This window comes from Canis aureus, chromosome 11, assembly GCF_053574225.1.
Source record: "Canis aureus isolate CA01 chromosome 11, VMU_Caureus_v.1.0, whole genome shotgun sequence".
Classification (NCBI taxonomy): domain Eukaryota; kingdom Metazoa; phylum Chordata; class Mammalia; order Carnivora; family Canidae; genus Canis; species Canis aureus.
Window position 1 is genome coordinate 53597645 of NC_135621.1, and position 26684 is coordinate 53624328.

The 26684-nt window shown below is 40.6% G+C and overlaps 2 protein-coding genes across 15 annotated transcripts in view; one reads left to right on the plus strand and one right to left on the minus strand.

The window, feature by feature from the left end:
• The window catches only part of LOC144324117 (uncharacterized), a 582294-nt gene that overhangs the window by 75088 nt on the left and 480522 nt on the right, over positions 1–26684 (plus strand). The window lies entirely within an intron of this gene.
• The window catches only part of FSHR (follicle stimulating hormone receptor), a 167947-nt gene that overhangs the window by 7968 nt on the left and 133295 nt on the right, over positions 1–26684 (minus strand). For all 8 annotated transcript variants that reach the window (XM_077915332.1, XM_077915330.1, XM_077915333.1 and 5 more), the window contains 4 exons: positions 16385–16456; positions 15121–15198; positions 10058–10126; positions 9872–9946 (listed from right to left, as the gene is read on the minus strand). In XM_077915332.1, coding sequence (XP_077771458.1) covers positions 9872–9946; positions 10058–10126; positions 15121–15198; positions 16385–16456 — 294 coding nt within the window. The remainder of the gene's footprint in view (positions 1–9871; positions 9947–10057; positions 10127–15120; positions 15199–16384; positions 16457–26684) is intronic.

Below are 26684 nucleotides of genomic sequence, written 5' to 3' on the forward strand. Positions count from 1 at the left end.
TGTTCAAGATGGAAATTGGAAGAAGTCCTTCATTCCTCCCTCTGCCTCAGTTGGACATTGGGTTTTTTGTCTTCTTAGGCCTGACTTTACATCTGTTTCAAATCAAATTACACTTCCACCGCTTTAGTTTAAGTCACCTAGACAAAGTCAGTATTCTCATAACTATTCTTGTGACCATGGCATTCCTCAGGGTTCTCCAGGGAAATAGAACCAATAGGATATAAAGAGATAGATTTATTATGAGAATTGCCTCATGGGATTATGGAGACTGAGAAATTCTGTGACATGCCATCTGTAAGCTGGAGAATTCAGAAAGCTGTGGTATAATTGAGTCCAAGTCCAAAGGCCTATGAACAGGGAGGCCACTGGTCTAAGTCCCAGTGTGGAAAGCCTCAAGAACCAGGAACTCCAATATCTGATGGCCAGAGAAGATAGATTTTCCAGCTTCAGATGAAAGCAAGTAAATGTGTATTTTCTCTGCCTTTTTGTTTTTGGGCCCTCAACTGATTGAATGATGCCCACCCACATTGGGGAATGAGATCTTCCTTTACTTAGTCTACTGATTCAAATGCTAATCTCTTCTGGGAACAGTCTCATAGGTAGACCCAGAAATGTTTGGGTACCTTGCTGTCTGGGCATCCCACAGCCCAGTCAAGTTGACAAATAAAAATAACCATCACAGCCATCTCTCTCTCTCCTTCTCTCTCCAATGTAATTTTTACACTGCAGATTGGCATTTTTACAAAATTATAACCCAATCAAATTGTGGCTTCCTGCTTAAAACTCTTCAATGATTGCACTGGATGTGCTGTGTGGATCATTTGTCCGGTTTCTCTAACATCCAATCTGTGCCCTTCTCTATGCTCTGCACTGCAGGAGGGGTGGCCTCCACAGTTTCCATTTCCTAGATACCACCTTGTCAGTCAGCTTTCAGTTGGGTTCAGCAAATGAAACTGGTGGGAGACTGGAGGGTAAGAGGAGGAGTAAAAGTTAAGGTATTTCTCATCTGTCCTCCACAGTTTATCTAATGACTCCAACTGTCACTAGATCTGCTGAGGATCCAGCTTCTACTCAATTGGTCCTCAAGTCCTAGATTTAGGACTCGGTTGGTTACCTACCAATGCTAATCCCTGGACTGCTTATCCTCTGCTTGATATTTACACAAATTTACATTTGAGAGGTAGTGGAGGTGATGGTTACCTTTATGTAATACCTATATATATTTCACTTAATCCTTTCCTTGTTAGTTCCAACAAATTTGGTAAACTTGGCATCTGTCATTCAAATACTTCTGTGTGCTTACTGATTTTTCTTTTTAAGCATTTTATTTATTTATTCATGAGAGACACAGAGAGAGAGGCAGAGACACAGGCCGAGGGAGAAGCAAGCTCCATGCAGGGATCCCGACTCTGGACTCGATCCTGGGTCTCCAGGATCACACCCTGGGCTGAAGGCGGCGCTAAACTGCTGAGCCACCCGGGCTGCCCTGCTTACTTATTTTTTGCTTGCTTATTCTATCACTACTGAGAGAAGTGCATTAAAATCTCCAACTATGTTTTTGGACTTGTATACTACTACTTTTAGTTTTGTCAGTTTTGTTACACATATTCATATATATGAAAAATTCTAGGTACATACAAATTGAGCAGTTTAAAATTTTCCTGGTGACTTGTATTATATCTAGTAATATTTGTCTCCTAACGCTTTGGATGCTGCTTCTTCACAGGTTTCCTCCCTGACCACCAACTGTTGGAGTATCTGTGAGCTCAGGGCCTAGACTTCTTTCCTCTGTTTTCACTTAATCTGTAGGTTTGTTCATCTAGTCTTACAGCTTAAACACCATTTTCTGTTGATGGATCACTTATATTTATCCCTAGACTATCCTTCTCTCCCAAACTGCAGGCTCTTAAATTCAGCTGCCTCCTTAAAATCTCTATTTAGATGTCTAATGGGAAGGCCAAACTTTGGATATTAAAAATCAGACACCTGATTGTCCCCCTAAACCTGCTCCACTTGGCACTTTTCCAGTTGTTAATGTAAAAACTTGAAAGGCATGTCTGGCCCCTCTCATACTTCGTATGCAAACCCTCAGCAGAATATCTTGTCTTTATTTTCCACATATGTCTGGAACTTAACTTCTCACAACATTCATTGCTATCACCATGGGGTAAAAGGTCTGGTGTTCCAAGGTGTCTTTTCTAGTTATTTCCTAAGCATTACAATTTTCAGAGCTGGGGTTCCTGGAAATAAGAGTCTGATCCAAGAGCCTTTGTCCCTGTGCTAAGTCTTCATTCTCCACTGCTCAATGATCCAGCTGTCGTGGCCTGTTCTCCACTTACACTTCCCATTGTTCCAGAGCTTCTCAACATTCTTTTCTGCCCTAGAAAATCTCTTCTAATTTCTGTGTTCACACAATTGCTACACTGACCGTTTCTGCTACTGACACTCACTCTGGTCTCTGTGTCCAATTTCTTGTTTCAACTGGCTTTTCTCCCCCCAACCCCCTCACATGTGAAAGGAAGCAGACTACTCATTTTGTCTAAAACAGTTCAAGGCTCCATCTGAGGAATGAGATGAAGGCATAAAAAAAGTCCTTCAGGAACAATTTAAGCCAGGGCAATCATTACCTGCCATGAACATTTTTCATATTTTTAAAAGCAAGCAATATAAAACAGAGGACTATTTTTTCTAGTTACATTCCCCCCTTGAGTTCAGAATATAAAAAATTCACATTAAATTAAGATTTCTAAAAATAAACAAATTTTTATATCCCATGCTGTGCTCTCTTCTTATCTCAGAGACTGTGGTAGATTAAAGATGACTGCGAATTCTTTACACTCTTCCCATCCAGGGTCTACTTGCCTTCCCTTGAATTCAGGCTGCACTGTGATGTCTTTGGACTATAATAGAGTATGATGAAAGTGTTGCTTTACCAGCTCTGGACCTTGACTTTAAGAGCTCTGACAGCTTCTATATTGGTCTCACAGAGCCCTAAGCTGCCATGAAAGAACTCTGAATGCCCTGAGACAGCCATGCTGGGAAAAGTCTGAGCTGTGTGTAGGGGTCCCAGGGGATGAGACGATCTATGTGTGCGTGTGCATGTGTGTGTGTGTGTGTGTGTGTGTGTGTGTGTAGGAAGGGAGGGAGAGAGACAGAAATGAGCACAAATACACAGGGCATGTGAGTGAAGGGGACCACTTGGACATAGATCTCCAGTCACCTGAGCTGACATCATATGGATCAGTGACAAGCCACCCACATTTCTGAAACAAGATTATGAACAAAATGGAATGGTTGTTTTGAGCCACTAAGTTTTAGGACAGTTTTTATGCCATAATAGAGATCCCAGACTCCCACTGAAGTCTCTGTGATTCTATCCATCATTTTTTCCTTGACTGCCATTAAGTGTGCAATTGCATAATATATTCTGTCTATTTTATGCCTTTTTCACCACTTACTTTGTTTTACATACTAGCTCTTGGTATTTGCATTTTATTTTCTCTTTGATGGAAGAGGGCTCCTTGCATTCTCAGCAGTGCCTTTCAGGTAGTAAGCACCCAGAAAATTGTTGCTTTGTTTGGAGAGACTCTGGGGAGTGACACTAAACAAGGATGAGAAAGGAAAAGCTAGGTCACTCTGGCCAACTGTGATGTCCCCTGACTTCTGGCTGTTTCATAGAATCTCCCACCTTGTGCTATCTCTTCCATTGTTTTGTATTGCTTGACTCTTCATGTATGTTTATTTTGTCTGCTCAGATTTCAGATGCTCTGAGAGCTGGGATTATTTAAGATACTTTTGGTATTACACATTGTATCTAGCACAGAGCTGGGCTCAGGAAATCTATTTTGTAGATAGGGGCCTGTGGAGCAGAGATGCCTCATTACTAGAATCCTAGTAGGAATGAGAGGCTAGAGCAAGTCTTACTGGAGAGCCATGCTAAAGGGAGAAGCATGCAAAGCAGACTGAGAGAGGAACTCTGGTTTTCAAGGTTGTTCAGCAAAACAGTGCTTCTGCAGCAGGCTATTACATGTGACTGAGAGTATCAAAGGCACCAAGGGAGGGAGCAACCTTGTGCTAAGTTTACAAGGAGATGGACACGTATGACAGAAGCAGCGGAGTAATATGTTGGGTGGATTGACCTGAATGCCTGGGGGTTAGAGTGGGAAGGCTGCCTGGGAAGCTTTGGTGCCTTTCCTCCTGCTACTGTTGCGGAGCTAGCTTGTAGTGCAGATTCCTCCTTCTACAGCTACAAAATACATGAGCTGTTGTCATTAGCTAGAACTAGGTGGCTTCGCAGCTGTGAGGCTAAGGCATCTTGTCAGAGTCCTGGGATCCAGATCTTCTGTTGGTGGATGTTGAAAGGAGGGAGTGGTTGGTGGGAGAGAAATGTAGAGTCACTCACAGTTCAGTAAAGCCAGTCTTCAGCAAAGTGGTTCCTGGGTGACAGGTAAGTAAAAGTCTTTATTAGAAGGGTTTACTTAGAGCTTGCTGGATACTTGCTGGAGTGAGTAAACCTGGGACCTGTCAACACTTCCAAGTTTGGGACTGTCAGAAAAATGTTTCTTTGGTACCTCAATGGATTAAGAAAAAGCCAGAGAAATTTCTATCAGCAGGGACAAAGATAAGTGGATAGTGTTGAGTGTGGTTTGAGCCTTTACAAATATTCCCACTTTTGCTGTCTGTTCCCCTAAAATTCTCTGTCTCTACCTTTTTTCACTGGCTATGATCTTTCTGCATGGACTGGAAACCTAATGTTTGATTTCAATTTCTTCATAAAAGCACTTTTTCTACTTAGGATGCAAATACATGGGAAGGAGGGATTGAAGTGTGGAGGTAACAAAGTAAGTCTTGAGAACCTTGAGCCTGGCACATAGTAGGTGCCTATAAATCCTTGTTAAGTGCATTGGAAGGAGAAAGGATTGAAAGTAGGAAGGGAATGAAGTGACTATTGCAGGAAGTCAGGCATAAGCACTCTTTTCCCCACATACTGTCACTTCATCTGTTAAAGTCACTGTATCACATGACAAAGATTTATTGGGCATCTACTCTGTTATTATAGCCGCCTCAGGAAAATTTCTGCAGAGCATGTTGTTCTGGGCAGTAACATTTGTCCCTCGACCAGAATGATACTTGAGGGCAGGCACTGTTTACTTTTAAATCTCTCCATCCCTTACACCTAGCATAGTACCAGATACATAGTAGGTGCTCAATCGACATCTACTAAATGTAGGACATGTACGACCCAATATGCTCAGTGGATAGCTGAGAAGGTTTATTATTGATGTGGTTCTGGGGCTGGTGGGCTGGACAAGTGGGGAGGGCTAGTTGTGAGCTGGTGTTTTTAATCCTTCTCTTTCAGGCTGGTCTAATAACTTTCTTTTTTTAAAGATGTCACTTTGGTTAACATTTCAGCACATGCTATATTTGGCAGTAACTGGTTTTGAGAATTTAAGTCCTGAAAATACTAACAGGAGACATACCGGGATGATGGCTGGCACTAAAGAGATTTGGTAATCCTAAATTGTTTCAACATTGTTAGGGTTCCTGGTTTTGAGACACAAAGCAAAAAGGAGACAGCTGTCAGTAATAAGGCACAGAGTCAGGAGAGGCAGGAGTTAAATTGCACTCTGTGCCCCATTTAATAAAGTATGTTATAGCCAGTGCCACAAATTTGATTTGAACAATTTCTATTTTTCCAGCAAAGATGTTATTACAGGTCAATCATTTCCATAAGTGAGAGCACATTTCTGGTGTATAGTACACTGACAGATGGCTAGAAGACCTCTCTTTCATGATCCCAGGCGGAATAAAAAGGCAATTTACTATCTATAGGACTGTGGGTACACTGGTAATGGAAGAGAATCATTCTTATACAAATAACTCCGTGTTTGAATCTGAACTATCAAATGAATCTGAGCTATAGCCAAATCAATTTGATAAACCATCAGAATATGATTGTACTGGCTCCAGCCTGCAAAGGCAATGCATTAAATTTTCCCCACAGGAAACAGTTACCCAAGGAAACAGCAATTGCTTGATTGCTTAAAACACACACACACACACACACACACACACGCCACAAAACTTGAGTGAATTCAGAATATAAGGTGAAAACTTAAGATGGCCACTGATGTTCAAGGCCGACTCCTGAGGGGGAAATGGATATGCTAGGCTTCTCCTCTGAAACTTAGTGGAGTGTGTGTATGTGTGTGTGCACGCGTGCACATGCCCCTGGCTTTGTCCACATCTATTTCTCTTTGTAGTGGACCATCTCACTCTTGTACCCTCAGGTGTTCAGTGATTCCCTGTTTTTCACTCAACTAAAAATTTTTGCCTTAAGTAAAGGAGTTATTGGTTTGGGTTCCCTTCCTTTAACTCTCTTGGAATCCTTTGCATGCATCTCCTGGGGACAAAGGACTGAATCTATTGGGAAAGCAGGTTCACCATAGTCAGCTTGTGAGGAGATATCCTGGAGACAGGGTGAAGCTTCCCGATTCCCAGCACTGGCTTCTGGAGCAGTAACATCAGCTTTACCTGGCAAGTTATTAGAGATGCAGGTTCTCAGGCTCACTCTTGACCTGGTGAATCAAACTCTGGGGGTGGGGATCTGCATTCCAGGGTTTTATAAGCATGCCTAGTGATTATGATGCATGATCAAATTTAGAACCACTCACAGCTGAGCTGCTTATGGCTGAGCTCTACTCTGGAATTGTCTTCACCTGATGTATCCAAGATTTGCCTCCTCCCCAGGGAGGAGCTTGCAGCTCATGATTATTGATGAAGAAGACTGGCCTCTTGCCTTTACTTAATTTGGTAAAACTTTGAAGGGCCATCGTAATTTCACAGCTCCCATGGAATTAGCTGAGGCTTCTGTTACTTTTTTTTTCTTTTGAGGCTTCTGTTTCAAATCCATTGCAGTTTGACTTCCCTCTTAGTCTGATGGTATTCACAGCAAGTACTTCCCACATACTCCACTAGCACTCCCCAGTAAGCCTCCTGCATGCAAACATCCATATCACAGTCTTATTTGGGGGAATGGAACCCTGACTCAAGGTACCATCAAAGCCCTTGCCTGAGCAGCTAGCTACTGTGCACTAAGTGGTTTGCCCAATTTGTACTCCTCCTACTCATTAACCTGTAGCATCTGGGGTGGGCTAGTTCTCTGCACACACCAAAACCAGCAGCTCTCAGGTCAGTATTTGGCTGGGGTTGGCACCTCAAGTTGTAGAAGTAAGAAATGGAATAGACCATAGAATCCACGTTCAGCAAGCAGAGACTTGTAAAGACATCTGCATACTAACCTGAAAGCCCCAGAAAGGGAGGTTTGTTGTTAAGGTGATCCATCCTCTTGCCCCTAAAGGGAGGGGAAGAAGGCTAGCACATATTTTAAAAGTTATAGGCTAAGCTTTTGGCTAAGATCATGCACATACATGTATCCTCATGCATTGGGCTGAAAAGACGTGGGCAAGTATTATCACTCTCTACCCTTTTAAGTCATGGCAAGTGCTTCATGATTCCTTTAGTTTTTCTGTAAATGTTATTCACTTCATTCTGGCCAGATATGTTGCTGTGGTAAAAGGTTTGAAAAATGCACCTGTTACTTGAGGACTGCTTGTGGAGCTGCTTGTGAAGGTGACATCCGTCTTCCTGCTGGCATTTGTGGCAGGACTGGCTGGGGGATTCATGTCCAAGTTCTCCATTAGACACTCAGATGAGACACATGGTGCAGTGCCGCAGCCTGGGGCCTGCTTATGCACCTGTAGGAGATTTTCTTCTGTGCTCTGTGTACTTATTTACTGGTGTTCTGGGAGTCTGGTGCTCACAATTATTTTCCCTTTCTGTTTGAGTTCACAGCCAATTGTATAAGTTCTTGACATTTGATTAGACATATTTATGTGCTTTAGACAACATGATGTGGTGGGAATACATGGAACATAAGGCAGAAGACCTAGTTTCTGGTCCGGACTTTGCCACTTACAGTTCCAGTCTGATGTTCAGCAGGTCATTTTAAATTTCTAGCTCTGGTTTCCTGGATAAGGAGCTAGACTCATCAGATGCAGTCTAATTCAAATGTTCTTTGTATCAGGGTGATTAAGGTGCTATGATTTAATAGTACATCTGGCACAGGTAATATATGAAAACACATCCCATCATAGGAACATTCAAAATCCTTAGGACTTTCAGGTAAAGGAAATTGATAAACTGCTATTGTGGTGGTCAAAGACATACATCAACAGCACTGTCTCTGTTTTTTCCCCCAATACTTGAAGATGAGGAAACATTAAGCATTATACGTTCTATTATGCCTGAGAACTACTTGGTACTTCATAACACACATCATGACTTACTATTTTAAGGTTTATATTTAATTATTGTCTGACCCTCTTAGGAGAATATAAACTTCCTGTGAGGAGACCAAGGCTTAGAGAGGCAAAGGAATGGTTTAAAACCAAGATAGTCTGCTCTGGCCTCTCTATTTTGATCACGCTGACATTTCCTTCTCTTGCATGTATTGGCCATCTCAAGGAAGGTATGCTAAAATAACCACTGAACTTTTCAAAGAGGCAAAATCCTACATATGGGTCAAATACATACTCTATCATCAATAATAACCATTTGTGGAGTTTCTCATCTACTGGACACGGTCTTGTTCTAGAGATACATTAGGTTTCAGCCTGAAGGAGAATACAAACTTTTGGGTGAAAAGGAGAAAGTGATGTTGACAGATGGGAGAGGAGAGAAGTAACCACATGTGGGAGCCTATGTTGACTACCAAATAGGACGTGCAGGCTAGTGGCTCTCAAATGCCTAAACTGACGTTGGGCAGGCCATAGAAAGATCATTTAGTAAAACTTCAGATTTTTTTTCATATGTTTATTTCTTTGCTCACTATTTCTTTTTGCATCTGACGTCTTACTTTTTGGTTCCTTCCTTCCTGCAGTACATTCATCAGTAGATGGGGAGTACATCTTGTTGAGAGCCCAGGAAAACACATTTTAAAAGAGTCGGAGATTGGGGTCCCTGCCACCAATCTAAAACCTCATGTGATGTTTGAAGTTTGCGTTACATGCATGTGTTACCTATTCAGAGAAGAAAAAAAATTAATTTAGAAAGGCTGCAGAGTTCAAGGGAAGAAGAATTCACTGTTGGCTGTTGCCACACAGGGAAGAGGTGGCAGCAGGAATGACCCTAGTGGAAGGGCAGGGGCCCATGAAAAGAGAGTCTCTATCTCTTAGAGGGAGAGAGAGAGATGAGGAAGCAGCACCAGGAGAAGAGGTGGTGCTGTGGGGCACCGCATGGAGCCCAAAAGATCTGGATTGAGGCAAAAGGGATCCAAAAATAGTTGTGTGTGTATATCTTTCAGAGGAAGAAACTCCTGGACATTGAAGATGAGGAAGGAGAACTATGCTTTCCCTTCCAGGGAAGAAATGTATAGTGGCTAAGAGCTTGTGCTCTGAGTCAGACTAATCTAGTGTTAAGTGTAGGCTTCAAAATTCGCATGACTTTGGGTGAGTTAGTTAACCCCTCCCATGAAAGTCAGTTTTTCCTTCTCTAAAATGGGAACAATAGCTCCTACCACAGAGGTTTTATAAGGATTACATTTGAAAGTGCATCTTAAGCTTTTAAAACACTGTCTGGGGCTTGATAAGTGCTCATCAAACATTAGTTGCTGTTATTATTGCTGTTATATTATTGTAAGTCAGAGTGTAGATGAGCCCAAAATTGTCCCTCTAAGTCTTTGTAGATGACACAAATAAAAATTGACCTTAATTGTCAGCCCTATATGGGAAGCTTCTCTGAATTGGAGAAAGTTGACTTCTAGCTTGTACATGTTAATCTCCAGCACATGGAAACAGGGGAAGCTACTTACAGAATGACTGGTCCAGAGGCTCCGTGGAAAACATCATTAGGCAATTCTTCCAAATTATTGTTATCACTTAGATTCCTGGGGATGGAGTTGAAGAGAGAAGAAGGGAAACACAAAGCCACATAGATGTTACTGTTGTAAGAGCCATTTCCCTCTAAATGGCCTGGAAGAAGAGACAGGGCTACTTACAGCTCATCTAGTTGGGTTCCGTTGAATGCGCAGTTGTGTATTTCTTGAATGCCATTCTTATTCAGCCATCTGAAATAAAAGGCCCATTAAAAAACCAATAATGTCAGATGCAAACAATACAGGGGTTTCATAATTGGAAGCACTGGGGCAAGGTCAGACATTGCAGGTTATTGGCATAAATAAAATGCCACCCGTAAGGCTCAGGGACAGGAGTGGGAGGGAGACTGATTTATCACTGTATAACCTCATGTGATGTTTGAAGTTTGCGTTACATGCATGTGTTACCTATTCAGAGAAGAAAAAAAAATTAATTTAGAAAAGACCTGCTTAGACCTAGCACCTGGCTCCTGTAAGGTCTTCGCACACATCATTAGTGTGCAGAGATGGTGCCATGGGGGGTGGGGGTGGGTTAAGACAAAGATCTTTCCCATCCTGAAAGACTGAAATCATACAATTATTGGACAAGTGTTTATAAGACAAAGGACATTCTGTATCCCCTTTCTGTAAGGCCTTAAGCCTCTCACCCATGCTTACCCGTAGCAGCAGGCCTGACTGTCATCAAAAAGTGATCTAATTAAGCTGTCAGACAACCTGAACATCTCCTGTGACCCGCAGGGACCTGGTTATTGGAGGTTTGTGGAGGTGGCTCTGGGTTAAGCCAGAAAGGAAGAGAAATCAATTACAAAGACTCTGGGCTGTGGCAGGGCGCAGTAGTGTGAGTGGGAACAGGAGGGGGCTCTGTGGCTGATGGGGGCTGGATGTGGAACAGTCAGCCTGATTGTGCAAAGGACAGTGAACAGGTTTGCCTGGGTAGGGGAGCCCAAGGACACCTTGGGCCGACAGCTCTGCACTGCTGTGCTCCTGGGTGGATCTGAAAACAAAAATGAAATCCAAGGTCGGGAGAGCTTAGCCTGAAGAGCCTTTGACCACCTGCTCTTGATTTGCTGTCAGGTTCTTTTCCCTGTCAGGCTCAGTGGGTTTACAAATAACAGTGTTTGAAAAGCTGACCCAGAGAGTCTCCTGCACATTCAGGACTCTATTTCCCAGCTTGCAATGGGTAGCTAGAAACACAATCACAGGATGCCAACCGTATGTTTTTTTTCTTCTTCCTGAGAACCTGTTTACATAAAGCAATCCAGACAGGGACAAGGTAAATCTTTTTAAAACATTAGCAACCAGGTGGTGGGTTCTGATGGCCAGGAAGTGGCCACGCACCCCTGCATCACACCTGCTTTGCAACTACCTGCTTGGAACCCCGCTGTCTAGCCTGCGGACAGCTTTGTCAGCCTTTGCCTGGTAGTAAGTTGCTGCAACAGCTGCTCCTATCCTGTGGGATGTAGATCCCTGGGATTTTCAATCAAACACAGGGATCAGCAAGCTTTTCCTGTAAAGGGCCAGGTAGGACATCTTAGGTTTTGTGGGCCAAGAGGCAAAATGGAGAAAACTACATGGGTATTTTATATAGGTACTTATAAAACAATGTTGACAAATGTTTTGACCAAACTTAAAAAACAATAATAGAGTACAATTTTTCTCTTTTTTTTGATAATAGAGGCTTACTGAAAAGAATGGATTTTTTTTTCTTTTTGGGGGGGTAGGATGCCATGTTGCTTAATTTAGGTTCATCGTTAGTGTTCCCTGTCATCAAAATGTTCATTTGTAAAAAACAGTATTAGTTCATAGGCTTGATTTAGCTGACCCTTCATCTAACACAATGGGTATGTAAATCCATGTGGGCTCCACCCGTGTTTCTGTAGAGGAGGTAGTTTTCTCTGTGCATATATTGCCTACAAATAGAGGTTACTATGATTAAATATTATACAGGTGAATTTAAAAGAATTACTGTTTTTGGAGTAGTCTTTGTCTCTATGGATTTTTCTCAATCAATAGATGCCATCATATGGTGAGGGCATAGAAGTTTTTGAAGTCAACAATGGATCATTACACAAAAAAATGATGTCCAGAACTCTGGCCCTGGGGTTGATATTAAACTGTGGCACTCAAACCACTGACAAAGAGAAGCTGACATTTATTAAGTATACTCTTAGCCTCTTAAGAGACGTAGCGCTGGTTTTAAAACCTGATGATGACGATGACAATCATGATGATGACAACCACCATGATGATAAGGGCAACCTGGGCAAAGCGTCAGCTAAAGGATCATGGTTTTCTTTAATCTTTAAGTGTTTGTGGCCTCAGAGGAGGCTCAGGAGGCTTTGAAGCAGTATCTGCCCTCAGCCTAAAAAGTGAGGGTACTGGGGGAACCACCCTCTTAAAGCTCACTGGGGCAGGCAAGAAAGATGGAAGCCAATTGAGGAAAGGAGGAAATGCTCATGGAGTGAGCCTCTCCTATGGTTGGGATGTAGTGGGAACTGATACACATGGAAATTAATTTTTTTTTTTCTGAATTGAGGAAACTCTTTTGGCCATAGCTAGATGTTTTCCCCATTTAGACTCTGTAGTTGAAGGGCAGGGGTAGGAAAGGGCTCAGAGACCTCAACATGGTGTACTTTTTTATTGCTCATTTTCTTTTGAGTTACTATTCAAGTATCTGATAATCCATTGTTATTGGGCTATTTAAAAAATTGTATGTGTGCATGTATATACATGTAAATGTCTGTATATATATGCTAAGTGTATTTTTAAAACGGGGATTCATGATTTTGAAAAATGTCAGTGCATAGAAAACTTCATCAGTCCTCAGTGCCATCTAGCCATGCTTCTTTTTCTGAGCGTTCTTGGATGTCCCTAGTGGGAGAAAGTGCCCCTGTATCCAGATGTTGCACTCAAACTAAGACCAACTGAAGTCTTAAACTGTGTTAAGTATGGATTTTCCATTTCTATTTTCTATGGATTAAAGGCCGTCTGAGGTCAAGAAAAATAGATTTTGTTCTCACAAAAGTGAATTTATCCTTTAGAGATGTGTCTGAGAAGTCCTGCTCTTAGGAAAGCTCTCGTCTCTGGGAGAGTATGTTCTGAATTCTGGAGAGCCACATTCTGAGCAGGAGTCAGGGAAGGGAAGCCATAATCTACATATTTCTTTTGTCGATCTGGCTTTGTGAGACTTAAGTTCTTATTTCCTCAGGTTCTTTGCCTACACTTGGGGAGAGGTAAGACCTTTTTAGGTCAGGATCCTTGCCTTTTGTCTTATGTTCTGGACAAAAAGAATGTCAAAATAGAAAACTGAGAATATTAGCCCACTCCCACTTGATGATATATTTTTATAAAATATTTTGTTGGGGAATCCCTGGGTGGCTCAGCAGTTTAGTGTCTGCCTTTGGCCCAGGGTGTGATCCTGGAGACCTGGGATCAATTCCCACATCAGGCTCCCTGCATGGGGCCTGCTTATCCCTCTGCCTGTGTCTCTGCCTCTCTCTCTCTCTTTCTCTGTCTTTCATGAATAAATAAATAAAATCTTAAAAAAATATTTTGTTAATACATTTGCCACATGATAACATTGAGTAACTTTGAATCACTATTTTAAAAGCTGTTTAGAGCAAGATTTAAAGAAGCACAGATATCCAGGTATAACCGATGACATTTATCACTAGTCTCTTCCGTCACGTAGCCTGGCAATCCGTTCACGATATTTGTGCTCTAACCCCGCCAGGCTGATGTTACTCAGGTACTCCCTATTTCCCCCAGACTCCTTCTATCACTCCTCCTCCTTTCTTTTAATGTTCGGGGCCTTGATTGTTTCCCTTGCTTGCCCTTTTCCTGACTACATCCTACTGACCTATGAAAGCCCCATCTTAGACCTCCATTCTTGGCTACCTTTCCCTCCTTTAACTCTTCCTTCAACACTCACATCACAGGCCAGTCAGAGTAAATTATTCCTCCTTCACTCTTAGGATAATTGCTTTTATTGTGCGCACTTTTCATTCTGTTTATATTTTAACTCATTTCTTTTGCTTTCCCTTTCTCTCACATTTCCCATGCCCCATTGACTCTTTCCAATACACATGCACATAAATTCTGAATATTATGTGTATTAAGTGGAAGGGTTAGGTATTACTCAGTTAAAATTTTTGTGCTAATACTGTGTACTCTGAATACATGCCTTTGATGTTTAAATTTTTTCCTTCATACTTGCAATTCCTCTGCTGGTCTCTTTGAAACCTTTCCTATTGTTCTTTCTAATTAATTTACATCAAATACTGTGCTTAGCTTTAATCTTCAACATGTCCTCATCTCTACTGTTTCTCCCCCCGACTTCTTTTTCGTACTGCTGGGTAGTCTCTAAATGGTGTGACTGCTTTGGAAAGGGAAATTCTTCTTTGGCTGGAACTTACCTTTTGTACATAATGACATGTTATAAACACACACATTGGTACATATTTAAAGAGTGCAGGAGTTTGTTAAGTGGAAGAATAAAATGCTATCCTTACAGATGCACTGGCAGTTACCAGTTTCCCAAATGCTATCCTGTTTATCTAACTTCCATGGACCCCACAGACACCTGGGTACCCCCAAGCCCTCTATTTCCTGGCCATCTTGGGATATGTGTCAACTGCCATGCAGGCCACCAGCACACAGGATTACAAAATAGTCCATTAATAGCACAGAGTGCATTTAAAAACATTCCCAAAACTCAAGCTTATTAAAAAACGTGATTGTTCCAAGAAAAGGAGAAGTCATCTCACACCCAGCAAGGGGCTGAGTAGGAGCTGTTAGGCATGGATATGAGGGGAATATCTTCTGAATTCAGCCTCCTTCTTGGTCTTTTTCTTTGGGCAACAAAAGCCTTGCCAGGCAATAACTAGCTTTATTGATGCGTGAGTTATTCTGTCCTTCAGAACAGATGTTGCATCACAGGAGACCATCATTCAAAGAGCAATTTTAAATACTTGAATCGCACCACAGAATCATAAATTATTAACATGACTCCATGTTGTGATTCTGAAATGTAAAGATGGGAAATGAGAGAAAAAATACTGAAGCGGAGAGAAATTTAAATGGTGAAATGCCAAAGTTACCCAAACACAAAAGGAGCATCCTGTTATGAGAAAGATGATTAAATGAGAAACCAAATGTTACTCCACTGGAGTTTTTTCTTTACTTACAAAATCATACTTTCAAAACTCAGCCCCATGAAAGAATTTCTTTCAACCGTGTGGATGTTTATATTATCTTGAATGTCTCTAGAAGAAAGTACAGACATATTAGGTATTTATGCCAGCTCCACACATGTGACCTTCCCACATTTAGTTTCCTTGGCACGGTGTGGTCTTTAGCTGAGGCAGCGTTTGAACAGTTATTGTTCTGAAAGATGATGAATTCAAAGTTAGGAAAACAAATGACATATAATTTATCTTCAGTATATCAGTTCCTAAAAATGAAATTGCAGACAATTTCTTACATTCTCTTGTCTCTGAACATTTTATCTAATTTCACCATGTTAAGGTTCTGATAGAGAACCTTATTAATCCTTGCCTGCTCAATATGACAAAGCTGCTAAAGTTGACCTTTCACCTCCACACTGGACTTCATTCACCATATTTGGGGCTTCAGCTTCCTCCCATCTCAATCCCCTTCTCACTGCCGATTTACTCCTGTTCCCCAAGAGTCACAAAAAGTTGTATCATGGATTTTTCTCGTCCGGAATGGAGGGAATGGAGAAAGTCTCATTTATTTGGTTGTTCCCTCATCCTCCCATCAAGCTTCCCTGCTGGGTCAGACTTAACAAGTACACTGTAGGTAGAAGTAGTAAACTGACTGGAACAACTTGAGAAATGTTGAGAGCTTCTTTTTCTCTCTGTCGCTCTCTCCCTTTTCTTCCCCCATTTCCTTAGCTCATTATACCCCATTCCCTACTATTTCCTCTTGGGTCTGTTCAGATTCTTAGAATTTCACTATTGGAAGTAAACTTGGCACTACACATTGCCTTTTCCCCTCCTCTTTGAAAATACAGATGTCTCGAAAAAAAGGCAAATAGATTATCTTGCTAATCTTGCTAACAGTGTGAATTTGTCAGCTGGTTTCTTTATGTCTAGGGTAGTATGAGCATTCAGGAGAGAAGAGGTGAGGGGTAAGACTGGATTGAAAGGAGGTAATTGTAGGGGGAAGTTATGTAAAGCACTTAGTGAAGAAAGGAGAGACCTTGATTTGCTTCAAGCTGGCTCTGTTGATGATGGTCTTATTGAGGAGACTGCTGACTGTCTCCAAACTGAGCTTAGCTGGCCTTCAGGTAAAACATGCTTCCTGTTTGCCCTCCTACCTCTGCTCACTCAAAGAGACATATTTGGAGGATCTAGACTAAACAATGGATATTATAGGCCATTGAGCAAGAGATCTACTGAGTAAGTCAACACTCAAGGAAAAACTTACAGTAGAACCTTTTGAAGAGATTGAATCTTGTGAACAGCTGGCAAGTGCTTAATACCTGTGTTGGATATTAACCTAGAGAGGGAGACAAAATGAGAATGAGGGAAAGATGAACCTGGTGATCTTAACAATTGCTATGGTATAAGCTTTCCAAATTCAAAGTAACAATTTTGAGCTATTAGAAAAACCTTCCAGAAAATCCCATAATACACCTGACTCACGCTTACATTTTCTATTTTAAGCTTGTAACCAAGGTCTAGCAAGGTACTGATGCCTTAGAGAAAAGAAACTTAAACTTTAGGTACAATGCACTCTATATATGTCTATATCTATATGTAAATGTTAAGATATGTTAACATGACCGAAAAGCAACTTGCAATTAGATAATAAAATGTTCCTAAATCATCCCTTGTTTCCCACCTTCTCATACTCTTTGGAGAATTGCCCCTTCCCCAATGCAACTGATTCTGTTGAGATCAGAGCATGAAGTTCCATGCTTTTGAACCCCAGTTTATACATATAAGCTAATCCAGGTCAATCAGATTATCTCTGGGTTAGAGCTGAATCCACTGATGCGATCACCCTTAAGAGATACTTTATAAATTTCTATAGCTGAAATCTATATTGGATCCTTCCCAAAGCCTGCTTCTTTTGCCCTGGGTTCCCCAGGAAGCAGAACCTGAGATGAAGCCTGGCTTGTATTTTTGATAATAAGTTTAGAGAGTTTGTGACATCAGTAATGAAACAGGGTAGAAAGATAATCAGTACAGATAAGTTGTTGAATTGGCCACTGCTACTGGTTACTGGTCCTTAATGCCAAAGACTTGATTTAGGAGACATTTTTTTTTAAAAAAAAATATTTTTTTTTTGTTTGTTTATTCATGAGAGAGAGGCAGAGACACAGGCAGAGGGAGAAGCAGGCCCCATGCAGGGAGCCTGATGTGGGACTCGATCCCGGAACTCTGGGATCACGCCTCAAGCTGAAAGCAGGTGCCAAACCACTGAGTGACCTAGGGATCCCAATTTAAGAGACTTTCAAAATGGATTTCAGAACTGTTGTCCTGAATGGGGAGAAGGGGAAGCATTTCTTTATGGACGTCTATTTCCTACTGGTCAAATGTGCTCCCATGGCGTTAATTCCCTACTTGTGGCTTGCATGCCCAGTGGGTGAGGAGACCCAGGATAGGAAATGAGAGGTCTACAAGGCCAGGCTAGGTGCTATCCAGTTGTACCTCCATTAAGCTGCTTGAAATTTGGGTGGAACTGGCTGCTACAGCAGTGGTGAGGGTTTTCAAGGCACATGAGAGTTGTTGACACTCTGATCCTCAGCATTTCCTTTTGTCTTGTGAGCTACTCAGAATACTTCTAATATCTCCTCATCACCATTTTTTTTTAAGGTTGCCTTTTTAAAAACATATTTATTTATCCACGAGAGACACAGAGAAAGAGAGGCAGAGACAGAAGAAGAAGCAGGCTCCATGCAGGGAGCCGGACATGGGACTCAATCCTGGGTCCCCAGGATCAGGCCCTGGCCGAAGGTGGCGCTAAACCACTGAGCCACCCGGGCCACCCCTGCTGAGCCACCCAGGCTGCCCTCATCACCATTCTTTTTTTCTATGTGGCTTACCTAAGCCAGAGTTGGTCTTGGCCACTTGCAATCTAAAGAATCTTCACTGGTACAGTCATCATTGTGCAAAATCATGTATCGTTTTGGGTTTATGATTCTAGAGTAGACTGTGGTATCTTTGCCTCCATATTCAGAGTCCATGAATCCTGCTCATGGCTTCTCTAATGACTCTCAGATGTTTTGTTCCCCTTTGGTTCTCAATGATCCACATAGATTCCATCTTGGTCAATTCTTTTGATTACCCAACAACCCTTGATATGGTCTTCTTCTGTTTTGATCAGTTCCTGATCAAAAATATTATATCAATGCAATTATATATTATGCAACTTCCTGAACCTGGCTTCTTTCACAAAGTATAATGTGTTTGAGATTCTTCCATTATATTGTGTATATCAGTAGTTTAATTGCTTTTCTCTTTTATTGCTGAGTAGTATTCCAATGCATTATCCATTCACCAGTTGAAGGACATGTAGGTTTCCAGTTTCCAGTTTTTGTGATAGTTTTAAAAAGCTGCTTTAAACATCTGTGGTGGTTGGTGGTGTGTGTGCACACATGCATGAACATGTGCATGTAAGAGAGGGGGAGAGAGAGGTTTTTCTTTTTCTTGGATAAATACCTATGAGTAGGATTTCTAGGTTGTATGGTAAGTATATGTTTAACTTTACTAGAAACTGCCAAACTGTTTTCCAAAGTGGCTGCACCATTATGCATTGCCATCAGCAATGTATGAGAGTTCTAGTTGTTCCACGTCCTTTGGTTATGTTAAAAATACTCTTTGAATATAAAAGCAATACATGTTTATTGTGGGAATTATGGAAAACATGGAAACATTTACAGAAGAAAGTAAAAGTCCCCTCTAGTTTGTCTACCCAGATATAGTGTCTGCTAATACTGGGTGTTTGATGTTTCTACCAAAACAAAGTTACTTTCCATAATCTTTGGGATTCTACTCCAGCTACACAGAAACCTTGCCATAGATAAGTATATACTAGCTTGACACAACCCTATTCCACATTTGTTATTTAATCATACCCATTCTTCTGCTATTTTTAGATCTCATGTGTCTATGTACTATTGCCCTAATGAGATAACAAAGCAAGGACCATATTTAATATTCCCTGACAGTCTATACTATGTGCAGATTTAGAATGTAGTATGTGCTCATAAAATAATGAGTTAATTGGTTGATGTTTCTAAAACATTTCTTGAATCTGTCACCAAGAATGTATAAAAATCCTTATTCAGTTAATTTACTTGTCCGATATCACTGCTATCTGGAGTAATTAATCTTAAACAGAGGCAGGGAAGTCTGGAGGCCAGGAATCAGTAGAACCTATGTGCCAACTCTGTCATGAACTAGACACAACACATTTTATCTCTCCAGACTGGAAAGGATGTGGAGTGCATGAATATCAGGGTAGGCATTCTCTCAGACACCTTTGTGCCCTGCTTCACATCTTCTTGGTCCATCTTTTACTTTAGCCGTTACCATAGCAACTAGCTACCTACAGACTTAACTTGGCAGATACTGGTTGCAGCTATACTGATTGTCTCATTTTTCTGCCCTGGGCTTCTCTGCCACCTCTGAGTGCAACACTTAAAGGAATCTGTTCTACCATTCAGAGGCATGTATGAATCAGGAAGTGCAAGGGAGTTAATAACACCCCATAGGGCAACTTTTGACCACTGGTGAACTCCCCTCTTCCATTCTTTGGGTGAAGAATTCTGAATATATTCTAAATGATACTTAAGAGAGACTCTAGCATGACTGAACCCCAATTTCCTGGTGATGATGAACCAATAATAAATTCCTGAATTGGCTTTCCCACTTTGTTTTCTTGTCCTTAGTCATCCAATCTCTTTCCTTGGGTTTGGGCATAAAAACAAAGTACTCATATATAAGTCCTTCCTCAGGCATGTTTTAGAGCACTTAGGCTTAGACAAATACCAGCTTGCACTGAATCTCACATTTACATAGATTCCCTGATGGTTGCTATTACCCTTTACTCCAAATCTGTCTCCAGTTGCCGCCCAGCTTGCCCTGTTTCTCTTCCTTCCTTTACTGTAAAGTATCTAGAAAGAGTTCTCTGCATCTATTGTCTTTAATTTTCTTGTATCCCATTTCTCTTCAACCTCCTCCAAGTTTTTTCATGCCACATCTCTCCACCAAAACGACTTTGTCGTGTGCCAAATGCATCAATCCATAACTGATAAATCTAATGAGTGATTTAAATTCTCATTCTTTAAACATCTTTCAGGAGAATTCAATACTCTTTGCCAATCTCCCTTTCTGTTAGTTTCTAGCATTTCTCACTCTCCCTTGTTCTTCCTCTTACTCCTTTTTATTTTACTTTTTGACTCCTCCTCTTTGATCTTTACTCTGAGCCATTTGTCTTTTTTCTTTATAATCTTGTTAGAAAATCTTATTTCCCATGGATTTAAGTTCTATCAGTATGGTGACAATTCATAGGTTCATACTTGACTTCTGACAGCTATAGTTTATCTCCAATTAAAGTTTACTTTATATATTCTTCTAAATGTCTCATTTGACATAACAAACTAAGTATGTTCCCTCACCCCTTCTGCCAAACTACTCCTCAATTCTTCCTCATAAATAGCCCTACTATCTGTCAATTGTTTATTACAAATGTGACAGTTAAACTTGATTTTCTTCACCATCATTCCCAAATATCAATGCATCTCAAACTCCTCTTTAATTTCATTTCCAAAAGATTTCTTGATTTCATACAGTTTCTTCCATCATTACCAATACCATTCTAGGACAAACCACCACTCTCTTTCCTTTAGATCTCTGTAATAGGCTCCTGCTTCCATACGCATAGTCTTGTCCTTTTCTTTTTCTTTCCTTTAAAGATTTTATTTATTCATGAGAGGCAGAGGCATAGGCAGAGGGAGAAGCAGGCTCCCAGCAGGGGCCCCAATATGGGACTCAATCCCAGGAACCCGGGATCATGACCTGAGTCAAAGACAGACATTCAACCACTGAGTCACCCAGGTGCCCTAGTCCTTTTCTAACCCATCCTTCATACAGCATCCAGAGCATTCTTTTTTTTTTTAAATGTAAATAAGATTGCTTTAGTCTTCTGCTTTTCTTTAGTTCATTTCCATTATAGAATTTATATTTCTTAGTACCTACTCTTGGACCTTACTTATTTCATTCCATCCTCCCAATACACTTTAGCACCAGTGGCTTTCATTCAGTTCCTCAGATATTCTAAATTCTTCCCTGTTTCCAGGAAGACCCTGTTCCCAGGCTCTATATGGAAGGCTCACCACCCACTCCTTACTTGGTCCCCCTCAACTGATACTTCAGGGGTCAGTTGCAAATGTCATTTTTTTAGTGAAGAGCTCCCTGACTGCCAATTGAAATTAAGGCCCCTGATTTCTTCCCAGTATATTCATGTTGTCTTCAGCATTTTTTCTTTATAGCACCCATCAAAATTCTAAAATATACATTTTGTGTTTATTATCAGTTTCTTCAGCTAGATTATAAATGGCATGAATGCAAAAATCATATTTTTCCTGAAGACTCAATGTTGGCACAGTGGTTGGCACATATAATATGCTTGATGTTTATCAGGCCACGTAATATGCTATGTGCTGTCAAGAGATAAGCACATAAAAGAAATCATTCACTACCCGTGTTCATGACACCTAATGGATTTGACATTATATGGACAGCAACCTGGCTCACTCTCTTAATGAATGAGTATGACTTTTACAATATTGAATGAGGGAAGAATTTGATTGTCAGTGAGAATGGTACATTATTTAATATCAATAGCATGAGCTTCTGAAGCCACAATACTTAAGGGATATCTATAAATGTCTATAGTTGCACATTGAAATCCTTGTTTTTTATAGAAAATACACAGCAAAATGGCTAAAATGATTCCAGTAGTGCTAGGTTTAAGACACTTAAGAAGATCTAGTGACCATCTAGTGAGATGGATTGTTGGTGATAACTCCATAGCTAAGACTCTCCATAACCCCAGAATAACTCAGGAAATGGAGTTCAGATGAACACTTAGTTTTCAATTCATTTTTCCCCTTTGATCAATAAATTCATGTCTGATGGAGGCTGGAAGTGGGTAATTACCTAGGAGCTCTGTGTCTCAATGGGTTTGCTTTGGTCAAATGACTGCTGCAAAATTATTTTGATTCACTCAACTGTGGTTTATCTTGGAAAACAGGTAGGGCCTGAGGGTAAAATGTCAGCAAATTTAAGTTCTGCAAAAGGATCTTCTAAAGAGAAGCTTACAGTTATCCCCTCTCAACAGCAAGTTTCACATTCTGAGCAGGTGTTAACACCTTTTATGCCAAACTGTTGCTAATCTTTAGGTTACAGTAATGAAAATGGGCACTGTTTCTGTCAGGTTAAACTTAGTGAGGTCCCTTCTATTGCTGGGAACAATTCCCACTATGTGCTGTCATGTAACAAAATAATACACTTGCTTTTTAGTAGACATGCTGCCAAACAAGCACTGTAGTTGCCTTTTATGAACAAGTGACCTCACAGCTCTCAGATTCATTGTTGTAAACATCATTAATGCTTCTATTAATCTTTAAGAGTGCTGGTAAGTTGTTTACTCTAACACTGTATATTTTCTTACTTGCATTCTTTTGGACCATATGCCTTCCTTCCATACAACCTCTGTCCCATCAAAGAGAGGACACCGAAGACCATCCCCTGGCTTCAGAGAGCTTGCAGGTGAATGGAGTTCAGGCTAGTACAGATGAAATACTCAGACTGGTCTAGTGCTAAACTGTATGTTATTTATTGTGCATCTTAAAAGTTCAGAGGAGGAGAGAACAATGTGGATTGAACAGTCAGGGAAGACTTCTTGTTGGAAGGAAAGAAAACTAGATTTCTGAGTGAGTATAGACCTTTATTGGCCTGAACAAGAGAAGTGAATGCAAGTAGCTTGACCACAGGAGGAGTATGGGGGGACAGAGGAAAATGAAACTGAAGGTGAAGGAGGAGGCAGTGTCTCAAGGACCTTTCCAACTACGTAGGGGAATGTGGACTTGATGGGTAAGTGACTGGAAGTCAATTTAAGGTGCTGAAAGGGGAAGTAAGACTTGAGGACTCTCTGAGCAGAGGTGGCCAATGTTTTCACTATCCCATAAAAATGGAGCTTAATAGTAGTGGTCAGAACAAACCCTATGCATAACTCACTGAACTGAGAAAAGTCAGGAAGGAAAAACCCTCTCCATCACACATGCTAACCAAGAATGCAGTTCTTTATTCCACCTCAAATCCACTATGGCAGGGAATGATAGCAATTCTAAGGCTGTGCGAATCAGCTCTTTTAATTTGTGAACTGAGGCTGAAACAGAGTTCATGTCAGGGACTGGAGGGCCCATTGAGATGGTTTAGGCAAATTGAATTTAGGAAGGGTATACTGTCGATTTTGTGTTCAGGTTGAGGGTCTTTAATTTTTGCCAAAGCACATTTTCTAGAAGTTAAGGCTGAGTGTTTGAACTTGAACTCCTTTTTCTACCTTCTAATTGGTTTTCCAAGATAGAGAATTTGTTTGCACCTAATTTGAGTCTTATACCCCCTTTTATATTTTTTTTAAAGCTTTTTAAAATTTTTTTTATTTATTTATGATAGTCACAGAGAGAGAGAGAGAGAGGCAGAGACATAGGCAGAGGGAGAAGCAGGCTCCATGCACCAGGGGCTGATGTGGGATTCGATCTTGGGTCTCCAGGATCACACCCTGGGCCAAAGGCTGGCGCTAAACCACTGTGCCACCCAGGGATCCCCCTTTTATATTTTTAATTGCATTCTTTAATCTCCTAGATGAAATGAACTTCTTTCTCCTGACCACTCTGAGGGAAGATAGTTATCCAATGATGGACAAGGAGAGTAGTCTGTGCTTAATATGTGAAAAGACTTCGTACCTTGAGCTCACTGATGCTGAGATTTCTACTAAATGCAGACCCTTACCAATTGGGAATTTGTATCTTTACATACGTCAGCACTATATGAGATGCTAGCTAATGTGTACTCTGAATCACTAAATAAAGATTGGTTAAGATGTAGAATCCCACCATCTTGGAGTTAGATGGCAGTGTGTAAGAAGTTGTGGTACAATGAAAAGGGATTTGTACTTAAGATTACATATCCTGGGCTTGCATGCCTTTCCTCTTACCAGCTGGATGATACTGAATAACTCACTTGATTTTTTAGAGCCTCAGTTTCTCTGTACAATGACTTTGTGTAAGGAATTACATGAGACAGAGAAAGCCTAGTTTCCTGCCTCTCTCATCTCATACCTTTGAAACCAGGTCCATTTAACTCATATTCAGCGTAAGCTCACCTCAATGGAAAATAGACTCCTTAGCAATAAGGGGGGAATTTAATGAGCCCAACTGCATGATTTTAAAGAGCTCAGCCCTGTTAATGTGGCTGTATATTCTGTTTTGACCTTAATAATCAGGCTCTGGTCCTATTCTTAGGGCATAGAGCAAAGGTTTTGAAACTAGCATCTCCAATGCTAGAGGATCTGGATTCCAGTCTTGCCTATAACACTTTTTAAGACGTGTGGCCTTAAGAGCATTAGTTGGAGTCTCTAGGACTCTGATCCTTCCTCTTGTACCCAGGGAAATGATAAGATATACCTACAGGAAAGCTTAGCACTGTGTTCAGGGACCATTCTTGGTCTTGCTCCAGCCTTGTATTCCAGTTGAATGGAGACCCTGCATGATTTCCAAGTTCCCCTAGGACCTGGACCATGTCTTGCTTTTTTCTAGTTCTCTTGGGTACTGAAATGCCATTTGCACATCCAGCCAGATCAGTGTTGTTCCTGTGGGACAATGTTGTCCCTATGGGATGTCCATGACACCAGAGCAGGCTCATCTGTTATCTGCTGCCCAAGGCTCCTTGTGCTCTTTTGCAACACCAGAAAGCCACAGCTAATTTCCCAGATTCTTCTTGCCCCCTTTCTCTAAATTCCTTTGGCTACTTATGGTAAATGTGCCTGAGTCAATCTTCTTGCCTTTCTGGTTCAGTTTAGTTTCTGGGTCCTGATTATATTATTATCTAGAGGTTTGTTGGTCATCTCAAGGAAAATTACCGAGAAGAGTTGACAAAATTGAAGGCTTAGACATTTTTAACCAAAATACAAGTGATCCAAATTGGTTGCTATTTTCTGTGATAACAAATGACTTCAGAAATAATGATACAGAGCAGATAATTTTTTAAATTAGAGACATTTGATTTGTCTCTCTAAGGGAAAGGTGATGTATTAATAATGAGGAGGAAAACAATGCATTTGAAAGAAATCTATGATATGTAGAGACCATTTAGAAGAAAAGAATAGAAATAGTTAATTTATTATTGAAAATAATGCCTGTCATCATTCATGAAAACTCTCATATTACACATTTAAAAAAATGGAAATACAACTTTCTAACCTGTTTGGGTTTTTTCATTGGATTTTGAGCACACTCACTGAAAGTATAAAACTGCAATATCTTCCAGGTAGTTCGTAGGAACATCTGATTGACAGTAGGAAAGAAAATTTACTAGCTGAATTTCATAAACACATTAGTGTAAAAGTGTAGGGTTGAACCACTGAGTATGATGACTCAGGGAGTGTAGCTATAGACTTGTCTTCCATGCGATCTACTTTTTTTCATGATATTTGTTATCAGATTTAACAGCCACTGACGCTGTTTTTCCAGTGTTAAACTAAAGATTAAAAAATAACGAAGCACATCCTATGACATTGCTTTCTCTCAAATATTTTTATTATAATTAGAGCAGATAGGCTTTTTGTGCCATATAAAATGTTATGCAATGAGACAAGATGTAAATATAAAAGCATGTCATTTATTCATCTTTGTTTCATGATCTAAAGTATTTTTTGTGTATATTTAGTAATGTACACATTAAGGCAATAAGGATGTGTCCTTGCTTTTTATTTTCTCCCCGATGGGGTGAAGAATCAAGACCATATTGTCCAATGTATAGGATATTTTGCTTGGGAAGAGAAGCCTGTAATTCTGAAGGGCTGTCAGGTGGAAATGGTAATAGATTTGTGTTGTGTTGCTCTACATAGGTATAGGATTAATAATCATAATGGTCAACATTTATTGAACATTTCCTATGCACCAGGCACCACACTAAGCACTTAACATCGATTGTTTTATTTATTCCTCTTTTCTACCTTAGGAGACAGGTATCATTACCATCCTCATATCAGAATGGAGGAGGCTCAGCTGATAGAGCTCCAGTAAGTTTCACAAAGCCGCACATAAGGAAGGCAGAGCTAAAGGTTGAATTCACATCTTTCTGACTCTAAAAGTTTGTGCTGTTAACATTATCAGGCTTAGCATAATGACTGATAGTCATTCATTATGAAAGTTACCCACAGAGGAATGAATGGACTGTATCACTAAACACTTGGTTCTTTACCTCTGTAGAGGTGTCCAACTAAATGCCCGGAAGGGTTTCTTCATGAGTGGTGTGACTGTAATTTATAATAAATATTTCATGCTTGTCCCCCCTCCTTGTGCAGAACTTCTGGGTTGGTGAACATGTGGAGATTTGGGGAGAGTGGTGGGCATATAAGCTTTGAATCTTTTCCTTACCCTTGCCCTATGCATCTCCTGAGTTCTATTTCTTTCTAATAAGCTGGTAATCTA